The following is a 12,242-nucleotide window of genomic DNA, read 5'->3' as shown; positions in this document are numbered from 1 at the left end:
ATACTGCTCACCAGCAGCAGGAGTCGACCAATTGGGGGGGGGGACTGACGCTGTGGGGCAGGAGGTTCCCCACCTGTGTGACGACTGGTCTTCCCATTCCACAGACGGGGAAAACCGAGGCCAAGAAAACACGGCAACAAGGAAGCGGCAGAGATGGGGCGTGAAGTTGCAGGGAGAGTTTTAAGGGACCAAAATGATCATCGGAGGCAATCCCACACTGCTTGTGGGAACGCTGGTGGCCGAGCAGGACCGGCAGAGCTTTTAGTTGCTAAGGATTCCTAAATGGAACCTCCATGGGCAGAGCCAGTCTACCTTGGCATGCGGGAGAACAAGAGCGGGAGGAGGCTGCTGCTCTCAGGTCCTGCTTGCCGTGGGTTCCCTTTGGTCGGCCACAGAGGGGTTTCTTCACGCAGCACACGGATAACCTGTGGAACTCCCTCCCACCGGATGTCCACCCACCTAGATGGCTCGAAAAGCTAATTAGAAAAATCCATGGAGGAGGAAGGAGGAGAGGGCTCTCAGGTCCTGCTGATGGCTTCCCACTGGGGCATCTGGCTGGCCAGGGTGGGATCTGGTGGGCCCCACCTTGGCCCAATCCAGCTGCGGCCAGCTGCTCTTCTGATGCCCCTCGCCCCCTTCACCCAGCACAAAATCTGCGGTTATCTGGGCGCTGCAGGGGAAGGAAGCCAGCTGGATGCACCAACGTTGCACGCGAGGGCGCGGAGGCCCTGATCCTCCTGCCCCTGCAAGAACCTGGCCGTCTCCCCCTGCACCCGCCAAGGCAGGCAGCACCCGGCAGGCCAGGGACTCCGCCGTTGGCGGCGGCTGCAGCTGCCAGTGCTCCCGCCGCCCCTACGGAGCGGACGCCTCACAGTTCAGCTCCACCGGTTCTTCTCCCGTCAAAATGTCACACGATAAACAGATCATTAACTCTGATTGGAGAAGGCCGCAGGGCACTATTCTGCTAACAGCCTCCCTCCTTCCTTTCTGCCTTCCTTCCCAGGGCGAAAGGCAGGCAGCGGCAGCAGCAAAAGGGGGGGAAGGGGCTGCGGTGAGGGGGGGCAGAAGTGCCGCATTTGGGGCTGTGGTGGGGATCCAATGAGGAGTAGCACCTGGGAGGCGTCAAATCCCCCCCCCCCCGCTCAGCCTTTGTGAAGCTCACCTGGCCCCGCTCAGCCTGACCTACCTGGCAGGGTTGTTGTGGGGACCAGGTTTGCTGGGAAGAACCCTGCCTGCCACTTTGGGGAAAACGGCGGGATATAAATGCAATTGATGATAATGATCAATTGCAGGGAGAGGTGTGTGATCTGCTGGGGGGGGGGCAAGGAGAGGTCTTTCAGCTCAGGCAGCGACTGGAGGGGTGTCGTGTGTTGGGGGGGCTGACAGACAAAGCGGGAGAGAGATTTAGCGGCTGGGCCACGCAGGTGCCAGACTCCACCTGCGAGAAGGCTGCGAAGGCTGCGAATTTGGAAAGCCGAAAATAGCAGCCGAACTCTGCAGCCCCGCCTGAGATCTATGCAAATCCAGCAGGACGTCGTGAGGAGGGGGAGCGAAGGAAGGGAAAGGCACAGAGAGGTGGCCAAACCCGCCTCCGATCCCACAGCTTTGGCCAGCAGTTGCCCTTCTGTGACCGTCTAGAGGGCGAGTCCCTTGCTGCTTCTTGGAATCGCAGAATTCTGCAGTTGGAAGGGACCCCCAAGGCTCATCCATCCAGCTCAGGAAGCCTCCGTAGAGCTCAGTTCCTGCCTGTGAGGACAGACGACTGGGCTCTTCTGATTATGAAACCTCCCAGTTCAGGGGCAGTCTATCTCGATTCTTGTTTTCCAAGGGGTATTTGGCCCCTGTGAGATCAAGACGACTGGACTGATCCAGCAGGCTTATGCCCTTATGGAGGGACGGAGAGGTGAGAACGGCTCCCAGCCCCCCATGCCAACTCCGTGGGCACCTTGGCATGCGAGATGCGCGTCTCGGCCTCCTTTGATCCTCCTTATCTCCCCGTCCTGGCTTGTTCTGCGAGTGGGGAGAGAGGGCTTTAAAGTTTCTGCCAGAGAAGCTCCTTTCATGCCCAAGATCTCTGCCAAGACCGGAGACTTGCGCACGCCGCGCTGTTCCTGGCGAGTTGGCCTGGCGCACTCTGCTTAACTTTCGCCCGCCCTCCCCAGCAGACAAGCAGCCGGTTCCAAGGGCGACTTATCCGGGAAAGAGACATCGAGTACCCGCCCCAACGAAGCACCACGTTCGAATCCTGTGTTGGGTTTGGGCTGTGGCACTTACTCAGCAAGGTGGGCGGCTCTGCCGAGCTGAGAAGATCTGAGTGGGCGGCACCCACCTCACCATGATATCACCCCCTCTTTCCACGCACCCACACGTCCTCCCCCTCCCCCCCTTTATGGCCTCCTGAATATTTCACTCAGAGTAATCTCTGGAAGAGAGGTTTCATATGAAAGGCAGGAGCGGCACAAGAGCCCAGGAGGGGATTTGGGGAGGGGGGGTGAGAGATACAGTAGAGAGAAAATGCGGCCGCCAGGATGCTCTCTCGCATGGCAATCACCGCAGGAAGCCAGGCGGATCCGAGGCCGAGTCTGGACGCTGCTTTGGCAGAACGGCTACGTCCGTTCTCCCCACGCCACTCCCAGAAAGGCTTTTCAGGGCAGGCTGGAGGAGGGGGCTAAGAATGGCTACTAGCCGGGATGATGGCTCTGCTCTGCCGCCGAAGGCCAGGGATGCTTTGGGGTACCTGTTGATGCAAACTGCAGGAGGGGAGGGGTCTCTGGTGCCCCTGCTTGAGGGCATCACGGGGAGGGGGAACAGGAGGCTGGACTCAATGGGGCCCAATCCGGCTGCCAGGTTCTTCCGATGGTCTCAAGAGGGAGGCGGGGAAGAGGACGGAGGTTTGTGTCTTGCCGGTTTGGGTTTTCCCCTCATTTAAGAGCGGCAATGAGGGGCATATAAAAGGACCATTTGCAATCTCTGGGAAACAGAAAGGTTGGGTCAAGGGAAACATGCGGGCAAAACCTGGCAGGCGCCCCGGGGTTTCTGCATCCAGACCAACGGAAGCCACGCCTGGGCAGAGCAACCAGGCTGTCCCGTCCAGATGTTCCGAACTGCAACTCCCATCAGCCCCCAGCTCTCCTGCAGCCGTGATGGAGGGAATTGCAGTCCAGAACGCCCAAGGGGCGCCAGGGCGACAAAGGCTCCTTTGCAAGGCTGGCTGAGAGCAAGAGGCTTGGGGGCCAGAGGAAGGGCATCCTGGGGGTGGATGCGACCATCTCCCCTTCCTGGTCCCTGGCGCCTGGGTGGTAGAGTGCCTTTAAAGCTGGAGGTTCCACCAAAGCACTTGGCTGCAGATAAGGCCTCACTTCTAGGAGAAGGGCAGCAGCCCTGAGCAAAGCACAGGACCAGTGGCATTTGCAAGAGGGCAGCCCCCTGGTTGGGGCAATTTGGCCCTGCGATGTGGGCCCCCAGCCCCCCCTCCTCCTCCTTCCCCCCCTCCTCCTCCTCCTCTGCCTGCAGCACCAAGGATCAGAGGCAGCTGCTGCCAGGGAAAGTCATGCTTCAGGTTTCATTCAGATAAAAGGATCGCCATAATCAGCTGCCTTTGAAGTCGGAGACATGAAAGCGGCCCCATGCTGGGAGGGAGGCCAGCTCCCTTAAAGGGCCAGCAGCACACCAGCCCGGGACTGGCTGCAGCTGCAGCAGGAAAGGAAAAGGGACCTACCCCCCCCCCTCCTTAAAACAAGACCAGCCGCAGCATTGGGCCAAAGGGGGGCCATCTAGTCTACCCTCCTGTCCTCACAGGGCCCCTAAGGGACCCCCCTGAGCAGGACATGGAGGCAACAGCGACTCCCCCACCCCCAAAACCCCAAAGAGCTGCTGCCAGCCAGTGCAGACAGCACTGAGCAAGATGGGACAATAACCACCTCAGCCTCCTCCATTACTGTTCAAGCCAGCCCCTCACTTAGAATAAGGAGGACTAGAGTACTGATAGGGTGGTTCAGTGGCAGAGCCCCTGCTGTGCGTGCCAGGCTCCTGAAGGTTCAATCCTGGAGAGCCGTGGCTGCCGGTCCGTGCGGACAATACTGCGCTAGATGGGCAAAAGCCTGACTCAGCAGAAGGCAGTTTTCTCTACGTTCAGGAAGAAGGGCTATATTTTCAATTGAAATAATAAAAAAAAATTGGCAGCCCTGCAAAGGAGTCTAGGACGCCCTGAGGCTCTGCAATAAGGAGCAGATCCTGTCAGCTCCCTGTCTGACCCTCAAACCACCCAGGCCAGGCGCAGAAGTGGCCACCCGTAGGAAGGGACCTGACACCTGCAGTCGGGCCACTGGCTCATCTAGCTCTGTACGGCCAGCACTGGCTGGCAGCAGCAGCTTTCCGGGGCCTTCCCCTAAAAAGGACGTTTCTAGTCCCTCGCGGCTCTGCAGAAAGGGCTGATCTAAGCAGCAGCAGAGGAAGATGCTACCTACTCAACCAGATTGAGGCTCAGTGCTGTCTGCACTGACTGGCAGCCCCAGCTCTCCAGCCCCTCCTTACTCTGAGCAAACCATTTATACCAGGATGCATTATTCTTGCCCCCTCCCACTCATGCCAAGCGCACCCTCTCAGGGTCCAGCCCACCCATTCACCCTCTGCCCTGCTCTCAATCCCCGCCAGTGGCCAGTCAACGTTTGACCTCTTTTTCCCCTACTCACCTCTCAATGATGTCTGCCAGGGTGCAGGCGAACATGAGGAGGCCTTCGGGCATCTGCAGCGCCACTGAGAGAAAGAAGGACGGGACACATGTCACAGAAAGCTCATTTCCTCCTCCCTCCTCCTCCATTTTCCTTTTGTGCTGCGTCTTCTCATATTGCAACCCCGACGGGGCAGCGACTATCTTTTGCATTTGCGATTTCAAAGCAGTTCCGTGGGCCTTTTTCTGACAGAACAGCAGGATAAAAATATTCTCAAAGCTGGGGGCCTTGGACCTCCACATTTCCGGCGAAATTCTCACCTCACACCCCTGCACAGAAGACTGGAAGGGGACTTCTGAGCAACCAGAGAGGAGGCAGTGCCCCTTCTCCCCCAGACCCATCACGGCACACCGGGGTGAGGTGGAACAACCTCTGGGCATGCCTTGAGGCCAACCCAGGAACGCTCCCTTTGCAGGGTCCTTGCACGAAGCATTATGGGATGGCTGCATCTGCAATGCCTGTGACTGAAACTGGCCCGGCTGCCGCTAAGGTGGGAAGAGGACCCAGGAAGTCAAGGGGCTACTCCAGCTGGACAAGACCTTTCAACCCAAGGCAGCGTGGCTAAGTGGTTAGAGTGCTGGGCTAGAACCCGGAAAAGACCAGGGTTCAAATACCCTCTTGGCCATGAAGCTCACTGCTTCTCAACTGGGTTGCTGTGAGGATGAAACGAGGAGAAGTATGCAGGCCACCTTGAGCTCCTTGGGGGGAAAAGTTGGGATACAAATGCAATAGAATAAACTTCATCTGGATTTTCCATTCATTCACAGGCAGCAGGATCAGGCCCAAGAGGGGCCCATCTCGTCCGGCATCCTCTTCTCACAGTGGTCAAGCAGATGGCCCAAAAGGAAGCCCACAAAGAAGACCTGAGCGGAACCTCTGGTATTCAGAGGTAGACTGTCCCTGGGCATGGAGGTTCTGCCACCACAACAGACCTCTCCATAGGAAGAGCCTGATGAATCAGGCACATTAAGTCTTCTGTTCTCACAATGGCCGAGCAGGTGCCACCAAGGGAAGCCCGCAAGCAGGACCTGAGTGCAAGAGCCCTCTGCCCTCCTGCGGAGGCAGAGAATATCCATTGGGGGTCGTGGCCTCTCCTCCTCCATGAATCTGCCCAATCCTCTTTTAAGTTGGTGGCTCCTGCGGAGGCGAGTTCCACAGGTTAACCACACGCTGTGGGAAGAAGCCCTTCCTTCTGTCTGCCCTGAACCTTCCATCCCCGCTCCCCATCTCTCCCAACGTGGGGCGCGCCTGGCTAACTGCCCTCCAGAGGCCCCTCCCCACTCCACCCCCCCCAGCCGCGCAAGCAGAGGCCTGGTTCCGCCTGGCAGAGCTCCCAGGCCCCTCGGCAGCTGACGCTGCCTTGTCCGATCCCATTATCACCCTGACGCAGAGGCTGATCATCGGGCCGACGTGACTCTTGCTCGGGCAACGGCTGCACGCAGCCGGCTCGTCTTGGCACGGATGGCACCAGTCAGCAGCCGCTGTGCCAGCCCCTTCCCCACCCCCCGGGCAGCCACCGCACACACAAGCCAAGGTCTGCCACCCTGGTCCCCCCCCCCAAAACAGGGCTTCCCCATGAGGATGCAGGCTGCACGGCTGGGGGAATGTGAGAGCATCAAGAGCCTGGCTGCAGGATCAGGCCAGGGGGGTCCCATCCAGCCTGGCCTTCCCCCTTCACATACTGAATCCGGCTCTCAGCTCTCCTCTCCGCCTCCTTGTGTGCCCCTCCCAGAGCTCCTACGCCCAGTGATTCAACAGGGAACCCTGGGAACCGTAGTTCTGTGCAAGGTCTCTGAACAACTAGGCACCCTGAGCAAACTACAGCTCCCAGGACTCCCTGGGGGAAGCCGTGGCTGCCTTACAAGCAACATCAGAATTTTCTGGTGTCCATGTGGCCTGGGGGACGGAGTGGAAAGCCCCGGTTTCCTCCAAAGAATCCCGGGAGCTGTAGTTTGTCAAGGGTGCTGAGAGCTGCAAGTCCCGAGTTCCTTGTGAAGGGGGATGTGGGAATTGTAGCTCTGAGAGGACAGAGGGGTCTTCCAACACCTCTCAGGACCCTGAACAAAACTACAGCTCCCAGAAGCCTCTGGGGGGAGCCACAAGTGTTTAAAGCAGCATAGTGGTGCTTTAACTGCCTGAGTTGGCTCCGCCCATCATTGACTCTGGCTCCGCCCACCCCAGGCTCCCTGCCTCCTGCTTCACCAGCCGCCATGGGCTCAGAGGGTGGGGGGCTCCAGGGCCCAAACCTCTCCAACAGCCCAAATCAGACGAGAGCCCTGAGCTCAGCCAAGGAAGGAGAGCAGGAGACGACTGCAGGGGGTTGTTCTAGATGACCCTTGGGGGTCCCCTTCCAACTCCATAGTCTTGCCATTCCCCCCCCCCCCCCCGGCCAGGACACTCACCACGCTTCGCCCCGGCCTGCCGGATCCGCCACACCGTCTTGTGGACCTCAAAGTTGTAGTTGCTGGGGAGGGACGCCACGGCTGCCTGGAGCTCAGGGTCCGAGAGAATCTCCTGGGGGATCTGGTGAGCCACCCGGCGGGGTATTCGGCGGGCTGCAGTAGGAGGAGGAGAGAATCAGCAGCTGGGTCAGGATCCAGGAACCACCACGGCTTCTCTGCTTCCTCCCCTCAGGAAGGGTGGAAGTGAGGGAAAGGCACTCTGCACATGGTTAGAGGTCTCCTGCCCGCTTCATGCGTTCCAGGGTTGAGAGCAAGAGCCCAGGTGGGCGACCAGAGGGCCAGAGCAGCTCTTCTCAATCAGGTCAAGGGGACATCAGGCAGGGCAGAGAGGCAGCAATCTCCTCAACCCCAGCCATTATTCGTGGGTTGTTATTTAGTGCATCTAAGAAAAATTGTACAGTGGTACTTCGGGTTAAATATGCTTCAGGTTACATACGCTTCAGGTTACAGACTCTGCTAACCCAGAAATAGTACCTCAGGTTAAGAAATTTGCTTCAGGATGAGAACAGAAATCGCGTGTCGGCGGCACGGCAGCAGCGGGAGGCCTCATTAGCTAAAGTGGTACTTCAGGTTAAGAACAGTTTCAGGTTAAGAACAGACCTCTGGAATGAATTAAGTACATAACCAGACGTACCACTGTATTCTGCTTGACTGTAATAAATTCTTTATGCAGTTGTTGCTTCTATGCTGGTATTCAGAGGCTGACTGGCCCTGAAGCAGCACTAGAAACCCAAATATATACAGTGGTACCTTGGTTTACGAACTTAATCTGTTCTGGAAGTCCGTTCTTAAACCGAAACCGTTCTTAAACCGAGGCGCGCTTTCCCTAATGAGGCCTCCCGTCGCCGGTGCCCTTCCACCATTCAGCTTCTGTTCTTAGACTGAGGTAAAGTTCGCAAACCAGGACACTATTTCCGGTTTTGCGGAGTTCGTATACCAAATAGTTCGTGAACAGGGCTGTTCTTAAACCAAGGTACCACTGTAATCTAGTCACCAAATGGCACCTTAAACCTAGGCTGCAGTCCTACAATTGAATTTCTAGGCACCATTTTTTCCTTTTCTTTTTTGCGATGGAGTTTCTATGATTATCATTATCATCATTACTATTTTCATTTCTATACAGTTTAAAGAACAAATCTCAGAGGGGTTTACGACACATTAAAACATGAAACAAAACGAATCCAGCTTCAAGGAAAATCTTCCAGATCCTTCTCTAAATGGCACTTTGCCTTCCCCAGTCGCCAACCAAAAAATCCAGAGATCTCCACGTGGTCACAACTGGAAATGCAGCAGCCTCAAAATGCGCCTGGCCCTGGGCTAATTTCTAGCACTGCCCTGAACCTGTAGGTTCCTTTAACCCACCAGGCCAGAGAGCCGATATATTCCATCACAAAAGAGAACTGTAAAGTTGTAAGGGACACCTGAGAGTCATCTAGTCCCACCTCCTGCAATGTAGGAATCACAGTGAAAGACTCCTTGACAGGTGCCAATCCAACCTCTGTTGAAAAACCTCCAAGGAAGAAGAACCCGCCACTTTCCACCTTCCAAGGTAAAGGTTAAAGGGACCCCTGACCGTTAGGTCCCGTAGTGGCTGACTCTGAGGTTGTGGCGCTCATCTCGCTCTATAGGCCGAGGGAACCGGCGTACAGCTTCCGGGTCATGTGGCCAGCAGGACTAAGCCGCTTCTGGCGAACCAGAGCAGCGCATGGGAACGCCGTTTACCTTCCTGCCAGAACGGTACCTATTTATCTACTTGCACTTTGACGTGCTTTCAAACTGCTAGGTTGGCAGGAGCAGGGACCAAGCAACGGGAGCTCACCCCGGCGCGGAGATTCGAACCGCCGACCTTCTGATCAGCAAGACCTAGGCTTTGTGGTTTAACCCACAGTGCTACCCACGTCCCCTCCACCTTTCAAGGAAAGGGGAAATTTAGTCAATAAGATCCAGGAGGGAGAAACTCTGGCAAGTTTAGGGGAAATGAAAGATTAAGAGAAAGCATGGGTGGGGGGCATGCTCACCTTCCCTCTCAAGATGGGGGCTCCCCTAGGACAGGGAGCAGAGATCTTCCCTCCTGAACACACACACACCATGCTAGTATTTTGGGCAGATGAGGCAAGTGTGCCAGTTGGGGACGTAGGGTGAAATCTGAGTCACCTTTTAGCAGGGTGCTTGGCACCCTCCCACGGTGGCAGGGTGTGTGTAGATGGAGCTGCCCAGAAAGGGCTGGTGGGCATCGATTGCTTCAGCTGAATACCAACGTCAGAAAGGGCGATCTGCTATTCTTCTATTCTTCCCCCCCCCCAAAAAAAAAGACGCCCCCTCTTTTTAACACAAACGCCATCCTGTGAATCAGCAAAGCGACAAGAGTTCTCAGAGAACACAACTTGGCAAAGAGTTATTTGGGATGGGGGGGTGGAGAGGTGACAGAAAGTAGTTTGAGGGGGGCTATTTATGCTCCTGCATGAATGTGCCCCCCTGCTCCCCCCAAAACACACCCCAATAGGCGGTGGCTACTGTAGGAAGGAGCAGAGCGAAAATGAATCACCGGAGGTCTTGCCTACTCACCAGGGAGAGGCAAGAGAACCAGCAGAGGAGCACACATTGCGGGGCTGAGGCAGAAGGGCGTGGTTCTCTGCAAGAGCAGCTGCTTGGCATGCAGAAGGTTCAATCCCCAATAGCATCTCAAGGCTCTTGGAGAGTCACTGCCAATCATCATATGATGCTGAACTCGAGAAGCCAATGGCCTGATTCAGGAGAAGGCAGCTTCTGACCTTCCTTTTTTCAGTCCGAACAATGAGGACTGGAACCTTGCTTTATTTTTAGGGGACTAGCCGTAGCTCACTGCAGAAGTGTGTGTTTTGCATGCAGAAGGTCCCAGGCTCAGTCACCAACAACAGGATGTAAGAAGAGCCCTGGAGGATCAGGCCCAAGGGGGCCCACCTAGTCCAGCCTCCTGTCTCCCAGCGGTCAATGGGAAACCAGCAAGCAGGACTTGAGCCCAAGAGCCCTTCTCCCTCCTGTGGTTTCCAGCAACTGGGATTCAAAAGCATTGCATCTGGGAGCAGGGTGCTGCAAAGAGCTTTTGAGGGCCTCACCCTGCAAGGCAATTGCTTTTTGGTTCTTAATTTGGGGCCAGGGCAATTGGGGACCAGCAGCGCTTTTAATCTGAGAAGCAGGAAGTAGCATGCACAAGAGTAATCTCCCTCTCTCTTTCTTGTCTCCCCATATTGTCCTCACAGCAACCCTGCAAGGATGGTCAGGCTGAGAGATCCCTTAGGAAGCACCACAGCCAAGAGTCCAGCCCTCCAGAGCAGTGATGGCCAAACTTGGCCCCTCCAGCTGTTTTGGGACTACAATTCCCATCACTCCTGACCACTGGTCCTGTTAGCTAGGGATGATGGGAATTGTAGTTCCAAAACAGCTGGAGGGCCTGCTCTAAAGTGTTCCTTCCAACTTTTCAATTTAAAGTAGACGAAATCTGCAGCGAGGCTGAAACGGACCTCAGCACCCTGCTGGATCAAGTCAGAGGCCTATCAAATTCAGCCTCCACCTCCTCCCCACATCTCACTCGGGGATGCCTACGGCCCTCGCTCTTCCTTCCGCTCAACAACTGATATTCAGAGGTAGACTACCTCGGGCCAAGGGGGCTCTACAGGTGGCTTTTCTCCCCCGCCCCCACGGCAGTGCCCGACTCCCTCCTGCAAGGACCACGCAGGGGAAAAAGCCCCACATATTGGCACCTCCAGATTTTTGTGAAGGGGGGCAGATAGAACATAACAGCAACAGTAAATAAGAACAATAAATAAAGGCAGAGCCCCCTCTCCACGCCTCTTGCGCGTGCCCGCTGCGCCCGCTCCGGAGCGACTCCGAATTCACCTGGCGCCGGATCAGTAGTGGGACCTTTCGCCTCCCTCGCTCCTCCTGGATCCGCCATGGCTGCAAAACCCACGTGGAGCCCAGAAAGGCAGCGCCAGTGGAGCGCCGGTCACGCGAGCCAGGCAGGAGCGAGCCGCCCCCGAGCGCATCGATGGGCAGCGAAGAAAGGCAGCGCCCAGCCCGAAGCCCAGTTGGTGGGGCTGCAGGGAGCCCTTTCGTGTGGGTGCCGGGGCTCAGCCGGCCCCAGCACCTGTTTCCCGTGGCTCCTCATTATTACTATTAGCATTTATGACATTGTAGATCAGAAGGCAGCGAGAAAAGGCGACGAGGGTGCCCTTGAGCGCGTGCAGAGTGCACAGAAACTGCAGGCGCAGAGTCTTCACGCTTCGCGGGTGAGCGGGGCTTCAAAACCAGAGGGCGAAATTTCGAAATAGGCCGTTCTTAGCTCCGGAACCTTTTTAAGGAAATTGAGGGTGTTTTGCCACAAAAATGCCATTCGCTGACCTCAACTGCAAAGAGTCAAGGGAGACGACCCTGCCCCACTTCTGCCCGCCCCGTCAAGGCTGTGTGTGCCCCTGATGTGGAAGGCACTCTGTACATGCCCCAAAGCACTGCCTCCACTTTTCAAAGCCAGTACTGTATGCATCAGTATAGAATGCCACAGGGCTGGCCTGAAACCAAATGCCTCCGTGCTCCATTTAACTGCATTTGTAGCCCATTTCACGACTTTGATGCACGATTCGAAATGCATGATTTATTTCCCTGTCCCGTAAGATGATAAATTTGCACGCACAGACCTGCAAATCTGTATTTATCCATGCCATATACGAACTGTGTGCATTTCATCTGGGAGTAAACAGGTAGCTGGACAGATCAGTGCAGTGTTTTGGGGGTGCTGGACCTTGGGGGCCCCTCTGGAAAATGGCCACTCAGAGAGCAGCAAAGTGGGCCCCCATCAGCCCCTGGACCAGCGTAGGCATGCCAGCGCCCCCCCCCCCCCCAAAGGCTGGCACGGCTCCCTCTCACTTCCATCCTTTCCTCCATGGAGTCAGAGCGCAGCCTCCAGTAGCTTCCTGTAGTCTCCATGAATTTGTCTGTCCCTCTTTTAAAGCCGCCTAGGTGTTTGGAGCCGTCCCTGCTTCCTGTGGAAGTGAGTTCCATAGATTCACTGTGC

The 12,242-nt window shown here is 56.4% G+C and overlaps 1 protein-coding gene across 1 annotated transcript in view; it reads right to left on the bottom strand.

Moving 5' to 3' along the window:
- The window catches only part of DPH1 (diphthamide biosynthesis 1), a 37,122-nt gene extending 25,956 nt beyond the window's left edge, over positions 1 to 11,166 (bottom strand). The window contains exons 1-3 of the mRNA XM_083715214.1: positions 11,069 to 11,166; positions 7,133 to 7,285; positions 4,692 to 4,755 (exon numbers count right to left, since the gene is read on the bottom strand). Of these exons, the coding sequence (XP_083571340.1) occupies positions 4,692 to 4,755; positions 7,133 to 7,285; positions 11,069 to 11,126 (275 nt within the window). The 5' untranslated portion in view covers positions 11,127 to 11,166. The remainder of the gene's footprint in view (positions 1 to 4,691; positions 4,756 to 7,132; positions 7,286 to 11,068) is intronic.
- Positions 11,167 to 12,242: the final 1,076 nt, after the last annotated feature.

Source organism: Podarcis gaigeae (assembly GCF_964106915.1).
Source record: "Podarcis gaigeae genome assembly, chromosome: 15".
Classification (NCBI taxonomy): Eukaryota; Metazoa; Chordata; class Lepidosauria; order Squamata; family Lacertidae; genus Podarcis; species Podarcis gaigeae.
The sequence above is the reverse complement of the archived record's forward strand: the minus strand, read 5'-3'. Positions and strand labels throughout refer to the sequence as shown.